At 36.4% G+C, this 19,616-nt stretch overlaps 1 protein-coding gene across 1 annotated transcript in view; it reads right to left on the reverse strand.

The window, feature by feature from the left end:
* Window positions 1-257: 257 nt before the first annotated feature.
* NR4A3 (nuclear receptor subfamily 4 group A member 3) overlaps window positions 258-19,616 on the reverse strand; it is a 35,528-nt gene continuing 16,169 nt past the window's right edge. Inside the window, 3 exon segments of the mRNA XM_036739133.1 lie at window positions 258-3,311; window positions 14,068-14,246; window positions 17,132-17,331. Coding sequence (XP_036595028.1) covers window positions 3,049-3,311; window positions 14,068-14,246; window positions 17,132-17,331 — 642 coding nt within the window. The 3' untranslated portion in view covers window positions 258-3,048.

Genomic DNA, 19,616 nt, shown 5'->3' on the forward strand with positions numbered 1-19,616 from the left:
AAATACGTGAAAGAAAAACATTTCCTTAAAAATATTATAATTCTGATTTTTCACTAATGTAGATTTCTTTTCCTCCCAATTAGTCTTAATTGTAAAGCTTAATATGTTTAATTCAGAATATATCCATTTTTAGCACTTCACAGTATGCTTCTAGCCTTTAAAAAATTTCAGGTTTAAATGCAAAAAAATTTACAAATTATTGTTAAAAAAACCTACCATGACAAAATTGAGAATAGTTATTCAAACACACATGGGGCCTCTGATAAAATGTAATTTGATTTAATAATTTTAATTTACATTGTTAATGTACAAGATCATTTCTTCCAATCTACTGGTTAGCGTGTGCGCGCGCGCGCACACACACACACACATCACTGCTGTTAGAAGAGCAGAGAAACTTCTGAAACACTCTGTCATCTGAAAGAAAAGCAAGGCACTCTCCTTTAACAGCTGGCATATTCCTGATTTCAGCCTACCGAAGGCATGTTCACATCGAGAGAGCTCTAAAAAGGGGAAGAATCATCTGCTGTCTCTTTTCTTTTTTCTCTAGTGATCTCTCATTGATCATTCATTCTGCACAAACAAGTCTGTCAATGTCAATAAAGGTGGACGAAATGAGGTGGGAGGATACTGAAGTTAAAAATAATTGTGGAAGACTGAAGCATGCTGGCCACATTCAGCTCAGCATCAGGACCTGAACCCCAAACTGGAAAGCTTGTTTGACCTTTCTAAACAGTAGATCTTATTCAGTAGCCTAACTTTCAGTGAGCCCAATTGGTATGAAATGGTATGATGCTAACAATTCACTCTGAATACTAATAATGATGTGTGTATGCAAAATTTTCAATTCATTCAAATCCATTTTAAACTTAGTTTGACACTAAGAAACATTAGCTTTCCTGATATTTAATTATGTTTATTATGTTTGCATATAAGCTCGAAAGTCAATGCAAAAAACAATACTGTCCTAGAGGTTTATCTTCAGGTAACCTGAAGATAGCAATAGTTTCCTAAATGTTACCTTCAGATAAGTTGAGAATATTAACTATAATGATTAAAAGTATGTTTTCTTAATGACCATGCTATAAGTCTTGATAATAACCTTTCATAAAAGTAAATACAAACATAATAAATGATTAAAATATCAGATGATTATGACAAATCATACAATGACTTGACATCCGGGTTATCCTTTGCAGCAAATAGGCAATTCATTTGGCATTTGTTTGATTGTATAATTTAATCTCCATATAAACAACATAAGTTTTTTTTCCTTTAAAAGAATAAAGCCAAAATTGTTTAAAGCTAACAAAAGCTATGGTGACATCAGGTTGACATTCAAAGTTTGTTCCTTAGCAAAATGATGAAAGAAATTTTGACTTGATATAGTGCATATAATATAAAGAGTTTTAGGCTTAAAATCTTCGAATATTATTTGAATTTAGCAAAACATGAGCAAGATCATGATATCAAAGTGCTAAACAGTAAGGACTGTCTTAAAAGTCACTGCAAATAAACCATAAAAGAACTGCATGTATAAGTGACATATATTATACAAATGGTTAATTAATAAAAAGACACATTATAAATATATGTATATATAACTTGTCCTATGTATATATATATATATTTATAGGTTTCTAATTGGTGTATCCAAGCCACTGTGAACACCCCACTTGATCACTCTGTAACACAGCTCCCAGGAGCTGGCAGTCACTGCAATAAATACAGGCAAAGCTATAACAATATACCATGCATACAAACGTTTATACAAAGAAGAACACTATGCAACAAAGTATCTCATATTAATATGGCATCAACAGTATAAACATACAAAAAGGGAATACGAACACGGAATGTTTAATCGCAGCCCGCTCACTATGCCTTCCTAAGCACTTACATTCATACGATTTTTACAAGGCTTGCTTGTTCTTGAAAATTGTCTCAGGTCTGGGTGGTTTTTTTCCTGTTTTTTTCTTTTTCTTTTTTTAAACTAATTTGAAATCTAGATTAAATTATATTAAAAAAAAACAACCTTACTATCCCTGATGCTCACCCTGTGTGATCCAATGACTACTTACGTTTACTTCCTTATCTAGGGAACAAGTGCTCAAATGTATCATGAAATGTCCCTTTGTTTTTCAAGTACATATGTCCTTTAGACATTACACTAATGCAAGTTTGGGAAACTCTGGTTGTGTCAGTATGATGGCTCTAAATCAATTGCATGTGATTGGTCTCATATTTTCAAATTTCTTTAGGTTGTTGAAAAGATGGTTTTGCAAATAACTAGACCTGTGGTTCAGTGCTTGAATTCCATCATGAAGACAGATGAAAAATCGACCTGAACATCACAGTCTAATATTTTAGGTCAATCAGGTGAAGCCTCTGTTGTGTAAATTAGTGCATGTAATTTTTTAAAAACACTTGACTTTTTAAATTTCCTTATTAAAATAAATTAGAGTTAATAAACAAGACATAGTAAGACAGCACTTTAAAAATGGCACTTGAATGTGGAAGCTAACACCATTATTATTTTTGCTCTATTTGAGTTATAGGAAATCTTCAATTTCACATAGTTTTCAAAAAATGAACTTTTGTTTAGTTTGCACCACATATGTGCCCTTGATACAGGAAGTATATTCTAAAGGTATCAATCACAAGACACATACTACCCTGGCAAACAACTGTTTGTTGTTCTTGTTTTAAATACAAAGCATCTACAACTTTATTCCCCATAAAGAGACTGAAAACAGTCATATTAACTGTTTTTCCTGCTGGGATAGCATCGTCCAAAAGTGCTTTATTAGCAATTTCTTAGAAAACCCCAACAAAATCGCACAAAAAGAGGACTATAAAACACAACCCCAACACAATAAGATGTTATGTCTTCTGGCTTAAGGTCTTGAGGAACCGTGCCAGTAAATAAGTCCTTGTTTAACACTAGACCTGCTTTTCTCTTAAGCAAGGGCAGAAATACTAGCTGTGATTAATAATCTGCTTCTCTGCTCAGAAAAGCAATAGTGATCCATTGGTTAATTTCCAAATTCAGAAGGGCAGAGTGTCCAGAAACAGCCTGTCAATGATAGAAGGGGGTGGAACCAAATCTTCCAGTTTCAGGTAAAAGATGCGTTGGAGTCCCAGTGTGCAGAGAGAACGTAAGTCAGCAAGGGCACCCAGTACCTTAGGTTCTGCAGGCTCAAGAGGTTGTCCTTTAGTCTGGCAGCCAAAAGCTAAATGATCTTTCAGACTACTTGTAATCTTCTTGCATAGCTCTTCCACTTTCTTTGGTTCCTTTAACCCATGTCTTTCTGCAGAGAGAATTAAAAGATGAGTCGATTTCAGCAAAATCTGATTATACCATCCTTCTGCTCAAAGCCTTTTTAATGCATTCCTATTACTTTACTGATGATTTAGGCTTACCCAGGGTCCTATAACTAGTAGGTAGCAGAACCAAGTCCTTAGCTCTTTCCACTACACTGTGATGCTCCACTAGAGTCCCAAAGCCAAATCCTAAGCCTCTGACTAGTCTTTTATCCTTAGTTCTTCAAACTTTGCTCTTCCGGAACCCAACAGTTTGGAGCTGGTAGCATTCATGTTCCCATTTCCAGGGCTATATAGCAGAGAAAGATAAGCTCCTAGGGTCCCAGGTTGGAACTTTGGACATATTTCTCCAAGGTTCTATAATGATATGAGTATTGCACAGGCATACTCTTTTTCATGGTGTTTAAGAGTTTTTGATTTTTTTAAACAGGATGTTAGGTAAAACAATGAGATGAGGTGGGGAGGCAGTTAGTTCCACAGGAGCAATGTTGTAAATGGCCAAATAATACTTTGGTGGAGGTTCTGTGACCTCACTGTGCAGTTTGTTATTGTAACATGACATTGAGATGCAGATTGTTACATGCTATGTTGTCTGTTCTATATTTTAGGCACACAAGGGGTCAAATAGGCTTTTATGAGTGCATCTGGAGGCCACCATTGTAACAGTGGATAGAACACTGTGCCTAGACAGAGGAAGACCTGAGCTCAATTCCAGTCTCAGACACTTAATAGTTGTGTGATCTTTGGCAAATCACTTAACCTCTGTTTGCTTCAGCTTCCACAACTATAAAATGGGGATCACAGTAGCACTTAACTTTTAGGGTTGTTGTAAGGATCAGATAAGATATTTCTAGAGCGCCTAGCACAGTACCTGACACATAGGGGATATTATATATTGTTCCTATGAGCAAATGTGTTCTCTGAAACTAACTTAGAAATGAACTTTTGGAACACGGCTGATATCTCAGTTGGGAGCTGTCCATAGTAATAAGCACAAAATGAAGCTGCCATATTGCATTCAGACTATGGAGGGTCAAATCTTGGCACTATCTGTATGTTTCTCATTCCAGATTGTATTGTTCTGTAATTAACAGAGTTCAGCTAACCGTATATCAATTTCTTCAGATACAGCTTTGAAAAACCTAAATGGTGAGGCATACCCAAGGTCCTGTCTGCTTTACCTCAGCATTTGAAAGTTTTGCTTTCCATTTACCATCTAAAGCTCCCACTACCCTACCTGTTAAAGGAAAGCATGGGAACTACAGGTTTTGTCTATTCACTAAGACATGGTCCAGAGGTTTCGGTTAAGTTGAAAGCAGACCCTAGAATTTTGAAGTCATCCTGAGTTCAGATTAGGAGAAAGAAGGAAGAATTTTCATCAGTTGGCAGGCAGAGAAACGGGGGCACCACTAGAGGTTCTGAGGTACCCTGAGGGCTCTGGTGTGTTCCAGAGTAAATTTTCCTAATCTTTTTAATGGCTTAGGAAACACCTAAAAATTGCTCAGCCTCACAGGGATGGTGAAAATGGAGGGCCAGAACACTTATGCTTGCCCAAACCCTTGAATGGAATCAGGTATTGTGAGATAGCCTAGGTTCCTCCAATCAGTAAACATTTATTAAACACCTACTATGTGCCTGACGCTGTGCTAAGCACACTCTCCCCCACAACCCCCTATCTTCCATTGATAGTAATGGAAAGAACCTACAGGGGGAGCCTCCTTATGGCACTGGGAAAATATAGTACAGTTTGTCATCCCTTGATAGAATGATGCATTGATAACATTCACAGAATTAAAGAAAAATTACAGAAAAAATCCATCCTGTCCTCCCCCTTGTATTTACCCCCAAGAGGATGCAAGTTCTTTAAGGGCAGGGGCAGTTTCATCCGGTTTTTGTATTTTCAGCATTTAGCACAGTGCCTGGCACATAGCAAGCACTTGGTAAATGCTTATTGATAGACTGACTGGAATCTGGATAGAATTTTGAATTGATTGTTGCCCTAATTTTTTAAGTCAAAGCATTCATATCTTTGATACTACAACATCTGAAATAGGAATTCTTAGTGCACATTCTAAGAATTCCAGCAAATGATAAAAATTGTGAGTTCTGTATTTCATTTAAGTGTCACTTTTATTCTTTCTGGTTGCAAAAGTATTTTTTCCAAAGCAAAAATCAGCCAGAAAACTAAAGAAATTATCCAGACACTTTTCTTAAAATTTCTATTGGCTTTGACAATGTAGAGTGAATAAATTTGGTAAAATTAGGTATACATGGGAAACTGCAGTGAGATTAATTCAGGCAAAGATTTGATTAAAATGAGGGTCCTTGGGACTAAATCTCCAGTTAAATTATACGTGTGAATTCAAAGCACATTTCCCCTAAGAATTGCAAGAAGAATCTTATTGGATTTTAACCTACAAAGTTTTCATCTCTGGGATAGTTAGGCTCTCAATTTACAAACAATTCTGGAACAAATTTTTCTTTCCTTGACTTTACTGACCATATCTTGACAGCAGACCCAAGGGCAGCTAGTCTATCTCATTTGATTCTGGTTCTTTAGTAAATAGTCACTTGATTCAGATAAATCCAAAGAGTGATCTTCATATATTTTAGGCTAAAAGGTGCTATGGCATTAAGATCTGGAAGAAATCTCATTGAAGCAGCTCGGTGGCCCAGTGAATAGAGTGCTGGCTTCGGAGTGAGGACTGATATGTGTTTAAATTATTTATTATGTGATTCTGGGCAAGTTATTTCATCTTTCTCAACCTCAGTTTCCTCAGCTGTAAAGTGGGAATAGTCATAGCGCCTACCTTAAAGGGCTGTTGTGAGGATTGGATAACATAATGTGAAGTGCTTTGCAAACTTTAAGCCACTATATGAATGTTAGCTATTATCATTGTTCAACCCTGTCATATTATAGATAGGGACACCAAGGTTCAGAAAGGTTTAGAGATTGATTTAATGTTATATAGCTAGTAAGTGTGGAGGCTGGGATTTTGAACTTAGATTTCCTGAATTTAAGTCCAGTGTTTTTCATCTGAACAAGGTAAACTGTCATCTCATTAACAACAAGTTTAAATTCCATAAATAAGAGGGTATGTCAAATTAGTCCCATAAGATTAACAATAGCCTAGGGATCGGTCTTTTCATATATGCAACATTCAATGACAATTTCCTTTTTACACAATGCTCCCTTTCTCTTGAATAGAATTCATGTTAATTATCAACATAAAGAAACTAAGCAATGTTTGAGGCCTAATTTAGGGTGCAAATTGATGATGAAATTCTGTAATTGAACCTTCTTATAGCCAAACTCACAGAAGGTGTTTGGGAGTTTTCCCTGCTTCCCTACCAGTTGTGAAAGCTCAATAACTATGGCAACCATTATTTATTCAGTGAATTCAAGTGGAGATCAATACTCACTGCCATCTCTATCAGTGCTAGGCCTGGAATTCCACAAGGAATTCACAAGACACTCTTATTAGAAACCAAAGACACCTCAACCATCCTTTGTTATTTTGATTATATTCTGGGTCTATTGCTTATCTTTTTAAGAGTTAAAATAAAATAAATCTAGAACGGTTTCTAGCTTCCAGTAAGAAATATAAAATGCTGAGGATTCACTATGTTTTATAGCCTTCTCAGAGGCTTCTTAAAACCTAAAGCACCAACATTTTAGTTAAAGGGCCCTTTTCTTGATGCTCTGTTAAATGGCTTCAGAGATATTACTTAGCACCAATAAGAGCTTGGGGAGAAAGATTCGTGCTATTTATCATGGGGTTTGGGAGAGCAGGAAGTTAAGGGGGAGGGGTGTAGGGCTGACTGTTATTTAGAAATCCTCTCATTCATGTCATTGACCCTCTTTTTCATTCCCTACAAAGCTGTTTGAAACAAACCTTTTTTCATTCGTCTCAAGCCCCTAACCCCACCCTGCACAAATAATCTCACCTGCTACATTACTAAGAAGACAGAGGCCATCCGATAGCAGCTTGCTCAGTCTCTCTCCTGCCCACTTTCAAATCTCTCTATAGTATCACCCTCATTTTCCTTACTTATAAATGCTATATCATTCCTTCTAAATGCTAACTCCTCCATGTGCCTTCGATCACAATCCCACCCACCTCCTCTGGGACTTTACTCCATCAATCATTCCCTCTCTCTTGACTCTTCAGTTTCTATCTCTTTGCTCCTTCCTTTTCGATGTCTACATGATCATATCTCATTCACATTAAAAATAAAAACAAAATGGTCTCGTCTTTGACCTTATTTTCCTGCGTCTTATTTTTCACAGCCACACTTGAAAGAGCAGACTATGCTTGCTTGTTTCCTGCACTCACTCCCCAATGTCTAGCAGTCCAAATTCTTTTCCAACTACAAGACTAGTCTTCTTATCTCCAAATCTAAAGGGATTTCTCTCAATCCTCATCATTCTTGATCTTTCTGCTACACTGCCCACCACATCATTCTTTTTACTCTCGCCTTTCTTGGTTTTTGTGACATTGCACTCTCATGGTTCTCCTCCTACTTCTCTGACTATTCCTTCCCAGTTTTGTTTATTGCATACTTTCCACCTTCTGTACCTCAACTCTCTCTGTCTCTGTCTCTCTCAGCAGTTTCAACCATGCTGGTTCAGAGATTCTTAAGAGTTGGTTGGGACCTCAGAGACCATTTACTTCAACTGTTTCCTCTATACAGAACAAAAATTTGAAAATAATTTTGAAATTATATCGTGAGTATATAAGCTAGTCTAAATGACTATTCTATAATAAAACATTCTCCTAATTTTTTTTTGTGCTTTACTCACAAATTCTGGATTTTCAATTCCATTCAATTCAATTCATCACACAGTTATTAAATGTCTGCAAGGTACAGGGAATTGTGCTAAATATTGGTAATACAGTAATGAAAAATGGCATAATGTGGCTCTAATCTACATTTCCAGATTTAGCTCACACCATCCCCTCATGAACTCTGCTGCAAGATGACTACTTCAACAGTTTTCACTTTTACTCTGTCTCTGAAACTTGCTTCTTTTTGTCTGCTGATTAAAATTTTTCTTTTCCTTCAAGGATCCATGTTCCACTTCCTCCATTAAGCTTGCCCTGATCCCTCTGCCTGAGTGATTCTTCCCCATTAAAATTTTCCTAGAGTAGTCTTGATCTCATGTTTATCCTAACACAATTATATGCTGTATCATACTTGTTATATATATATTATATCCCTTTCTACCAGACTAAAAAGATCTTGCCTGCAAAGAGCCTACCATCTAATTAGTCATTATTTTAATATGTAGCATTCTAGCCATTAAGAACATATATCTCATAAGAATGTTTAAATAATGAATTAGATTGAGTTAGAGCCTTTGGACCATATGCACTTAGCACTGGAAGGCAGTTTTGAGGCCATATACTTCAGATTCCCACCCAGTGCAGGACTCCCCTGGATATTCCTAATAGATGGTTGTATGACTCACTGGCTCACTAACTTATGAGGTGATCCATGCCAGCTTAAGGTAACTAATCATTAAACAGTACTTTCTTTATATTGAGGCAAAACCTGTCTCCTCATCACTTATAACTTATTAATTATATACTAGATAATGTAGATCTTTAATTTTACATGCACATATGTATATATTATACATGTAGAATCTTAATGTTTGGTTTTATTTCATGTATATGGTATTTTGACTTAACTAGCAAATATTGGTTTTGCTTCGGATGATGGGTAAAGAGAATATGTATGATGTGAATTTATAACCAAACTCAAATATTCACATACATTTTATATAACTCTCTTATGTACCAATGAAACAGGAAAGTTCAAAATATAAGTATATTCAAGTCCATGATCAACTGTTATTTGAATTCCCTATAGCCTTTACTCTGTAGGTTTTAACTTGAAGACTTTCTGTTTTTTAGACACACATGAAATGCTGTGGTCAAAAGATGGCCTCTCGTTAAGAATTTTTTAAAATAGATATTAAAATTAGGTTAAAACTTGAAGGATTAAGGAATTATCTGTCATATTTCTTAATATAATTGCATATGCCTGAATTGTGTGGGTCAATCAGAATAAATATTTAGAATGTTGCATAAAAGATTAATCAATCACACTACGATATTTCACAAAATCAGTAAGAATTTTTCAAAGTCTTTTAAAAGGATTTGATGGAATATTAAACTCTTATTTTACTCTTCAAAGAGCTTCTACTTTTTTGAGTTCATATGAATAGTTTAAGAATCTTAAAATCCTGAATGAGACCTCCATGACTCTGACCTTAAAGACCAATCTCTGTGTTTTGTGTGGAACTGAGTAATGCTGCAGTAGAAGTTAGGACACCTTGATTCTAGACCTGTTTTGTCACCATGAGCTGTGTGACACCTTAGGCCTCTTGGCCTCTCTTAAACTCAGTAACCTTATTTGTAAAATGACCTAGGTTGAATTATATGATCTCTAAGGTTCTTTCCAGCTCCAAAATTCTATGACTCCATATAGTTGAGGAGTGATCAGATACATTTTGATCTCTGCTTTGAACCGAGGAAAAATCATGGACTACTTATAGAAAAAAGCATAAGAAAAAAATGTCTCCTTAGATCCAGACAGGAGTGAGATGCTCTTATTGCTTAGGAACAGGTCAGAATTTCAGAATACATGTGTACACACACACACACACACACACACACACACACACACACACACACACATATACATATACATACAAATGTTAGTAAATACATTTTAAAATTAAATGGATTCTACCCCAGTCCATTTTTCATATACACATTAATTTTTTAAAATTGACTGTTTTCAAAAGCATAGTACTTTCAAAAGTATGGTACTTTCTTATAGTTCCATTTTTTCTCTTTGTTAAAACTATTACTTAAATAACTATTTTTCCTTGTCTTAAAGGAAAATTATGTTAGCATCCTTGCTTTTTGCTTACCTGCTGATGAGCAGAACCAGGGTAAAACAGTGTGAATGGCCATACAAGGGCAGCAAACATCTTAGAATCATTAATTCTTGATGCAGACAACATAGGTAGCCTGCATTTTCTGACAGTGAAATGGTCCATTAAATAAAATAACCAATTCAGAAATTTATAATTTGGGTAACAATTGCTTTCTGTCTTTAACACTTTTTAAAGCACAAATAATCTTTAAGAAAAATGCAAGTGACTTGTTTTAATGGTTTATTTCACTATTATGAAAACCCTTTTCTGTTCCTAGTTCTGCACTCCTTTGTTAGTATTCTTAGAGCCTTACGTTCTACAAGACCAGGAAAATACTGCTGAAATCTAAGCTCAGCCAACATGGTTGAAATGCCAGTGAAGCTCTACCAATGAAGTGGACAGAAAGCCAAATGGCTCATTTCTCTAGTCCAATATTTTTCCCTACTTGAAGTACATAGATGCCCCTTCGGATGGTCTATGGACTGGTCTCTTATAGTCTTAATGTTTATAATATTATCATATTCTGTTGTTTTTTCCTGAATAAGGCATTACTACCTTACTAATCATTTAATTTTAAAAGTATACATCATCTCATCGATATATTGTGAAAACCAATACCAGAGTTCCCATTAATTTAGAATAAAATTTTAGGTAGTACCAAGTGAGAGTGGATAGTACACACAATCTGTGGGAGATTTTGCTCTGTCAAACTGGTTTGGGAACCCAAAAAGTTTGTAAACTATCATTGTGGATTCCCTCATTAATATCAGATCAAGGATCAGTCTCATTCTTCCCAAGTTTCACAAAATTCCACTTCAACACATCATTCCCTCTATAATCAAATTCTCTTATATCCTTGAAAATTTCCTCCAAAATTTCTCCCATTTCTTTTCCTTAACTAAAACCTGGCTTTCTTTCCATTAAGGGCATGCCATATTTTGCCATCCTCTCCTTTGGAAGTTATTCTTTCTCCTCCCCTCTTCTCTGATTTCTGGAACAGGAAGAGGGCCCAGGGTAGGACCAGATTACTCCTTCCTTTCCACTGCCATATCCAGACCAGTTCACTATCTTCCTCTATCAGTAACCTTTCCTTCTTTGGAAATCATGAGCACTAATCACTCTCTCCCTATGATGCTGTCATTTTCTACTGACCTTCAGGTGATTTGTTTTCATAACTTCCTTACTGACTTTAATACCTATCTAACATCATCTTCAGAGACTTTGATATTCATACTGATGACCCTTCTAACAGTATGGCCACATGATTTCTTAACTCCAACAACCTCCTCTCTTCCTCTTCAGCAACACATCACAAATATCTTAGACTTCCCCAATCTCTAGGAACTGGCTTCAACTATAAGATCCTTAAGGTTGAAATTCCCTACTCTGACTTCCTATTCTGCATCCTATGACCTATTCTCCTCCCATCTCTATCATTCCCTTACATAACACTAAACCTGCTCTTTTCCCTTAATAAGACCCATTCCTTCCCCCCACCCCCAGTCTATATCCTCCACTGATTTCATTTGCCTCTATTCCCAGACTTAATTTCATTGTTTTCCACTTGAATAAAGCACCAACTTTAAATTCCCTGTTTCCTCCTCTAGGTTTTCTGCCATTCCAAACTTGCTAGTTTTCACTGCAGAGTAACCCCCACTGTTGAATTCTTCTGTTTCTGCTCCCACATGGCTGAGTACTACTGGAGAAAGCCATGAAATTGAACAAATTTCATCTAGTCTACATTTATGGAGCATAGCTTCAGCTAGTGCCTCACTGGTACAATAGAAAGTGCAGCCATCTATTACTTTCTATCTCAATATCCACAAAGACTATCAGTTAGAAGGAGCCCCTGAGGTCATATAGCTTAACCCACACCTGAACAGGAATCCATCTACAACATCTCTAACTAGATCTGATCCAACCTCTGCTTAAAGAGTTCACTATCTATTGAGGCATCTTTGGATAATGCTAATTGCTAAAGAATGTATCTGCTTCATAAGGTTGTTGGGAAGGATCAAATAGGATACATATAGAATAATCTAAACAATGTATTATCATAATTAATTATCAAGCCAAAATGTAACACTTTGCCACTTCTACCCACTTTTCTTAGCTATGCCCTCCTTGGTCAATCAAAATACATCTAATCTACTTTCTACATCACAAATCTTCAAATTTTTGAATGTATCTATCATGTTCTAAGTATTTTTCTTTCTCCTCAAATCTCCAACTGCTCTCCATCTCTACCACTTATCTCAGATAGTTTATCCTCCTACTTAAGTGAGAAAATCGTGACTACCCAGCTGACCCCCTAACTTCTAAGAAACTTCTCAGGATCATTACTCTTTCTTTCCCTTCTGCCTGCAGGAAGAGGCACCCCAACTTTTTGCTAAGGCAAATCCTTCTACTTGTACCCTTGATCTCAACCTATTCCACTTCCTCTGTTTGGTGTTCAAAGTCCCTCATAACCTACTCCGCCCTGCCCCTTTCTACTCTTCTAAGACTTTATTCCCTACCGCATAATCCACTGGACTCTTTGCTGTTCCACAAACAAGATGCTCCATTTCTTGGCTCCTGGCATTTTGTCTGGCTGTCCCTCATGCTTTGAATGGACTCCCTGCTCATCACCACCTACTGCCTTCCTTGGCTTCCTTTAAGCCCCAACTAAAATCCCATTTTACTACAGGAAGACTTTTCCTGTCTCTCTTAATTCTGGTGTATTCCATCTTTTAATTATTTCTTATTTACCTTGTACATAATTTGTACATATTTGTTTGCTTGCTGTCCTCCCCATTAGATTGTGAATTCCTTGAGGCAAGAACTGTCTTATCACAGTACTTAGCACATTCTAGGCATTAATAAAATTTTTACTGACTATTGATTGACTGACTTGCTCCAGCAATCATCTCCTCTCTCACACACATATCTTTAATCTCTTTAGATCTGTCAGCAAACATGCTCAGGTCTCCAAAATCCGTAAAAAAGACCTGTTGACTTTTCTATCCCCATTCAACTTCTTTAAAAAGTTGTCTATATTTCATTGTCCCTAACCTTCCTCATCTACTCCACTCTCCCCTTTAACCTTAAGATGTATTTTCCATTCTCCCCACTCTATTGAAATGAATCTCTCAAATACTACCAATGATGTTTATTCAGTCTTCATCCCCCTTGAGCTCTTTGTAGGGTCTGATACTTCTGACTATGCATATCCTTCAGATATTCTCTCCTCCCCTTGTTTTTGAGGTAACACACTCTTCTAATCCTTTTACCACTCTAAATACTTCTCTCTTCTGCTGTTTCTGATCATTTAAGGTATGTACTTTTCAATGTTTACTCTCAGCCCTCTTATCTCCTCCCTCTGTTACCTGAATTCTCTTCTTTTACTTCAACTATCATATTAACATAAATGAAGTCTCTATCTACAGCTATAAGTTGTAGTTCCACCTTGAGTTCCACCACCTCAATCTCAATATGTCCAATACTAAGTCCCATTATTTTGTATCATAGCTATTTGTCTATCTTATATTTCTCTATTTGACTCTATTTTTTCATTAGTGCAGTGATCCCCTTTTATCTAAACTTCTCATTTCCCCTCAAGTGCTAATCTGTGGATAGCAAAATTAAAAGGTAGAAATACTATTTGTTCAAAAATCCAAAGATTAACTCAATTTTTAACAGTCTAAATCAGAGTAATGAGTAAATTCACATTTCCACCAGGTGAGCTCTCTATGACATTGAAAGCACTAGACAAGCAGAATTGAAGAATTTGAACTTAGTAAGAAAGTGTGTACCTGTAATCATACTGAGAGCTGATAAGCATGCTAAGGCGGGGATGTCGAGGTTAAGGCTCTTTAAGTTTAAGGAAAAGTCTTTAATTGAGTCGAGCCATTCCCCAAATCCACGAAGGCACTGAAGTCTATGAAGCACAAGTCCATTGCAGAATACAAACTTATCTTCAGCTGTGTTAGATCTGAAATTAAAAGGAATTCAGGAGTATTTTACAAATATGCACATTATTATAAAATATACGCACTCAAATATCCATACAGCGTCATTTAGAATCTAACATGTTGTCCAACACATGCAAGCACTAATGTTTAACAATATGCTTCTTACTCAGATACTCATGATCATACTCGGTAGAAATTTTAAGTCTCCAGTTGACTAGTATACTTAATCACATTTACAAATTGCTTTTCCCCCAACAATCTTGTGGGGGTAGGTAGTTCAAATATTACTGTCCCTTCCTCCACCCCTACCACCTTTTGCTTTACAGAAGAGAAAGCTGAGGGGTCAGAAAAGCATTGTAAGCTTGCCTGTAATCATAGAGCTGGGGTCAGCACCATGATGCAAACCTATGTCTTCTAATTCCACATCCCAAGATCACTACAGTGCACCACATTGCCTCTAATAATTGCTAATGCCTCATGTCCAAATGGGATTAGGGCTGGCCCAAAGACATAAAGAAAAAAGAAAAACTTCACTCTACACTAAATATTTTGCAAGGTAGGTACTGAAATATTATCTATGAGACCTTTGGGCAAGTTATTTAACCTCTCTGAGGTTCCCTCATCTGTAAAATTAGGGGACTCAACCAGATAGATCACCTCTGAGGTTCCACTTATGAGTTATGGAAAAATAGTGATGTGTACTGCCATGAAATTTATGAAAGATGATTTAAAAGCTGTCATTATAATAGCTTCTTCTTGCTTCTTTTATCAAAAAACCTGAGAATAAAGACATTATGTTACAGTTACTAAAAATACACAAATGTATCTAAACTGACTGTAAAAAATCAAGTCAATGTAAGTGCCGGACCATAATCACACCCAAAAAATTGCTTGCAAAAATTCTTTTTCTTTTCCTTCTATTCTTTTCAGAGTGGTACTGTCTTGATCTGTTTTTGCTCCTTTCTGTTACTGTTGGTATTTCTATTTTTGTGCAGTTCTCTTTTTTTCTGATTAAAAAAAATGTCATATTATAATCTGTTTTCTCTTATCCTTATGTCTAAAACTTTTTTTTTTGGTTTTTGGCAGGGCAATTGGGGTTAAGTGACTTGCCCAAGGTCGCACAGTTAGTAGATGTGTCAAGTGTCTGAGGCCAGATTTGAACTCAGGTCCTCCTGACTCCAGGGCCGGTGCTCTACTCACTGTAACACCTAGCTGCCCCTAAAACTTTTCTTTTAGCCATATTTATATTATTCAAATTGTACTATTTTTTATGGTTCAGGTCTGCAATTTAAAAAAGGTGAAGGGAATAAGTAGATAGCACCTGCTGTGTCAGACCTAGACCAAGAGCTTTCTTTACAAATATCATCTCATTTGATGATGATAGAGCGCTCTCAGTGTGGAAGTTGCCTCCAAAATGCTGACCAAGAATTCTTCTGCAAATTATGGTGTTTGAGAGCTGCCTGGATCAATGAGAAGTTAAGTGAACTATCGATGGTCACAAAGCAGATATGTGTCAGAGGTGACGCTTAACTGGCTCCCTTACTCCAAGGCCTACCTTCCTCACTTCTGTTATTGGTGGCCTCAGTTTAATTTTTGTGTGTGCGCTTTCCTCCCTGCTCCCTCTATTTCTTAACCCATCTTTCTGGTTTATCTTATTGCCTTTCTGTCACTGGGTGCCTGTTGTAGTGAAGAAAGCAGTAGAAAATTGGGAAACATGGCTTCAGATCCGTACTATCGGTCTGAATGTTGGCACATCATTTCTCTTCAGTTCCCTTGTTTGTAGAACGGGAATAGGATTATAGATTGAAAGTTGGAAAGGATGTTAGAGGTAATTTAATCCAATCCTTTTGTTTTCCAGATGAGGAAACCAAGGCCCAGGGAGGTAGTGACTTGCCCAACTTAATACATAAGATTATATATAGTAATGACAGGATTTAAACTGTTGCACTGACTCTAGATCCAGCATTATTTCCAGATCAGAGCCGTGACGGTGATAGTTAGACTACCTGCCTCCCAGGACTGTTATGTTATATACCACAACATGGTATATAAATGACAATGGCTTTTGTGCCTTGTTTTAATTAATGCTTATTTAACCTAATCCAGTTCCCATGTTAAAAATTTTTTTTTAAAGAGTGAACAAGACACCTCTCAGATTATATAAAATAACTTTTTAAACCTCTCTAAGGTATAAAATGGATGGGAAGCAAGATCTGCTACTTTCTTTAAAATTTGTGGTAAAATATTGGTGAACAACCATCTCCTGAAAACACTTTCAAGACAATGAATGAAAGACAAAAGGCAGAAATGTTAAATTACATATTAATAATTAATTTATAATAAAAATATTACGTTTAGAATTTCACTAGGAGAACTATTTAAGGCTCTGAACGATTGAAAAATGCTTTCCTTTCTTCATTAGTATTTACAGTTTAATTTTATTGGGCATAATATATTAGTATCTATAGCTTAATTTTATTGAGTACAAATACTGAGTCAGACTCTTCAAATATTCTCTAAGAGTAAAATGCCTCGCGCATAGTAATTGCTTCATAAAGACTTGTTGACTTTACTTTGCATAATTGTATTAACCCTTCCAGGACACTAAGTGGCATGTGTACTATGAGGTATACTGAAAACTGGAAATTGTTACATGGTACCCTAGAGTCTTGAAAGAATCATATAGTTGCTTAATGCAATAGATTTGCTTAGGAAATAGGTGAGAAACTTTTCTTTTATGTATGAGTTTCATTCATTCAGTTACTTGAGAGAATAACTTTGTGTCAGTTGCTAAATTACCAATAGAGCCAGCTTTAAATCTTTCTAAAAATGTGAAAGCTTTCAGGACATTCAAGTATGTGAATTTATGGTAGAAGGATGATAGATAAGCAACAGAAGTCATTACCTGATGGAAAGTCTGAGTACAAATAGCTCCAAAAAGGCAGATTCTATTAGTAAAGTCTGATCTTCTTTAGGGAGATCCGTAAATCCTGGAATTTTTTCAGCCCAGCTCCTAGATACATCTATGGAGGCTGTCAGAAGGTTATAGAATTGTTGTACATGTTCTGCATCAGTGCCTGCCGCAGCCTGATCGCCGGAACAGTACTGGAATGGAAACCACAGACAGGAATGAAAATATCTCATGATTCATCATGGAAAGGACTCTTCCTATAGGACCCAGCTGACATCTGTTGAATGCGATGAGTGCAAAAACCTTCATCAGTTTTCCCTCCCTCTCCTTAGTGGCTTGGTTTGTACCCTCAAGCTGGCTGCTCCCATCAGAATAAGAGTCCTGGCGAGCTAGGGGACCCAATGGCGGGCAGAGTCTTCCTGCCACGTGAAAAGACAATAAATTTAATAAAACACTGTATGATGGGTCAACCAACAGTGAGGACTTATTGTATTTACAGACAAGTATATTTATTTAAATATTCTCATGGGGTGGCTAGGTGGCACAGTGGATACAGCCCCTGGCCTGGAGTCAGGAAGATCTGAGTTCAAACCTCAGATACATATTAGCAGTGTGACTTGGGCAGACCATTTGATCTCAGTTTGCCTCAGTTTCCTTATCTGTAAATGAGAATAATAATAATTCTCATCTCTCAGGGTTCTTGTGAGGATGAAATGAGAGCATATGCCAATTGCTTTGTGGACTTTAAAGTGTGATACTGATGCTGTTATTACAGATTACAAGGATGATGATAGTGGTGGTGGTGGTGATTGGACTTTCCTATCTTGCCCAGGCTGAAAGTATAGGGCCTACTCCCAGACTTGGTCCCACTCTGAATGGCATAGAAACTTTGACCTGCTCTGTTTTTCCAGTATGGGCCAGTTCACCCCTTCTTAGGTTGGGTTTTGTCATATTAATGTTGAACTCAGTGCAAGGATCCAATCAGCTTAGCCTACTGCATTTCAGAACTACTTAGGTTAAAGAAATCTACCAGCCTCAGCCTCCCTGGTAGCAGGGATTACAGGCATGTGTCCTATGTCTGACAATTACATTTATTATCACAATTATTATATGTGATGTTATAGCTAAAGAATATTTACATTTACTGAACTCTTGAAAAATACCCAGCTTTATCAGTACCTTTATTTTCAGGATTGATAGTAAAAATATAATAATTAAGTGGTCTTCATTTTAAATAAAGAGTTCAATTTACTCTTTGGCCTAGATTTTCCCTTTCACAACCATATGAGAGAGGAAGGTTAAGTTATACCCGGGGTTTAGAATATGGTACTGCTCTTCCATTCACCTCTTCATTGATTCTGCTCTGTCTGGAGGAAGAAATTGTTATTATTCAGATATTCACTTTGGGAGAGGGAAAATGAAGTACCCATCTCAATCATAAGGTTGCGTCTTTTCTTTTTTCCAGGGAAGAACAAATTAACAGTGAGTAGCCGGGGCTGATATCATTGCTCCAGAGAGTCCCCTAGTTCTACTAAACTGGGGCAGTAAAACTTCCTTGTATACAGGGCTATTTAATTTACAAATGGCAGTAGCCAAAGGCATAGAAAAGTTTCCCACAGTTGAGAATTAAAAGCTGATGGGAATGTTATAATTCAGAATCACACTCAAGCTTTTATCTTTTCCTCTGAGAAGCCCCAAACCCTGTTGTTACTGCTATCTTCCTACTCAAATTACCTTGTATCTATCTGTGAAAATATTTTATTTCCTCAGTAGAAATTAAGTTCTTTGAGAGCAGGGTCTTTTTTTTCTTTACCTTTATATCCGCAGCATCTAGTAGCACCCTTCGGATAGGTGCTGGGTGCTTAATGCATATTCATTGAATTGACGTGATTACTAGGCTGCTCAGAAACACACAGAGATTAAAGGAATATTGTTCTCTACTAGGTATAGATGTGTGAAGATGCTGAAAATTATCTTGAATGTCACTAAGAATAGCTTAGATTTATTTAGTACTTTAAATTTTTGGAAGCACTTTAATATGTTATCTCATTAGAACCTGAAAAAAAAACCCTTTAGGGTTGGTACTATAGGTATTTTTCTAAACTTCAGAGAGGTTAAGTGACTAGCCTATGGCCACACAGCTAATAAAAATAAAAAGCAGGATTAGAACCTAGGTCTTTGGATTCCAAGTCCAGCATTATGTCCTATATACATATATATATATATATTTGCATTACATATATAATATTCCTGTGCATGCATATATACATATGAAATATAGATCTAGATACCTGTATACATATGCACATATTTATTAATGTCACTACTTTTCTTTTAGGAGATCCGCAGTCATTCATGGCAGGTTGACTCATTTAAAGTTGTGACAACTACATGTAAATGCATGTTAAATGTTCAATATTGCTGCTAGTAATATAAAAATTGATATGTTTAAAAAATATAACATTTTAAGAGGCCAGGG

This window comes from Trichosurus vulpecula, chromosome 9 (genome assembly GCF_011100635.1).
Source record: "Trichosurus vulpecula isolate mTriVul1 chromosome 9, mTriVul1.pri, whole genome shotgun sequence".
Lineage (NCBI taxonomy): Eukaryota > Metazoa > Chordata > Mammalia > Diprotodontia > Phalangeridae > Trichosurus > Trichosurus vulpecula.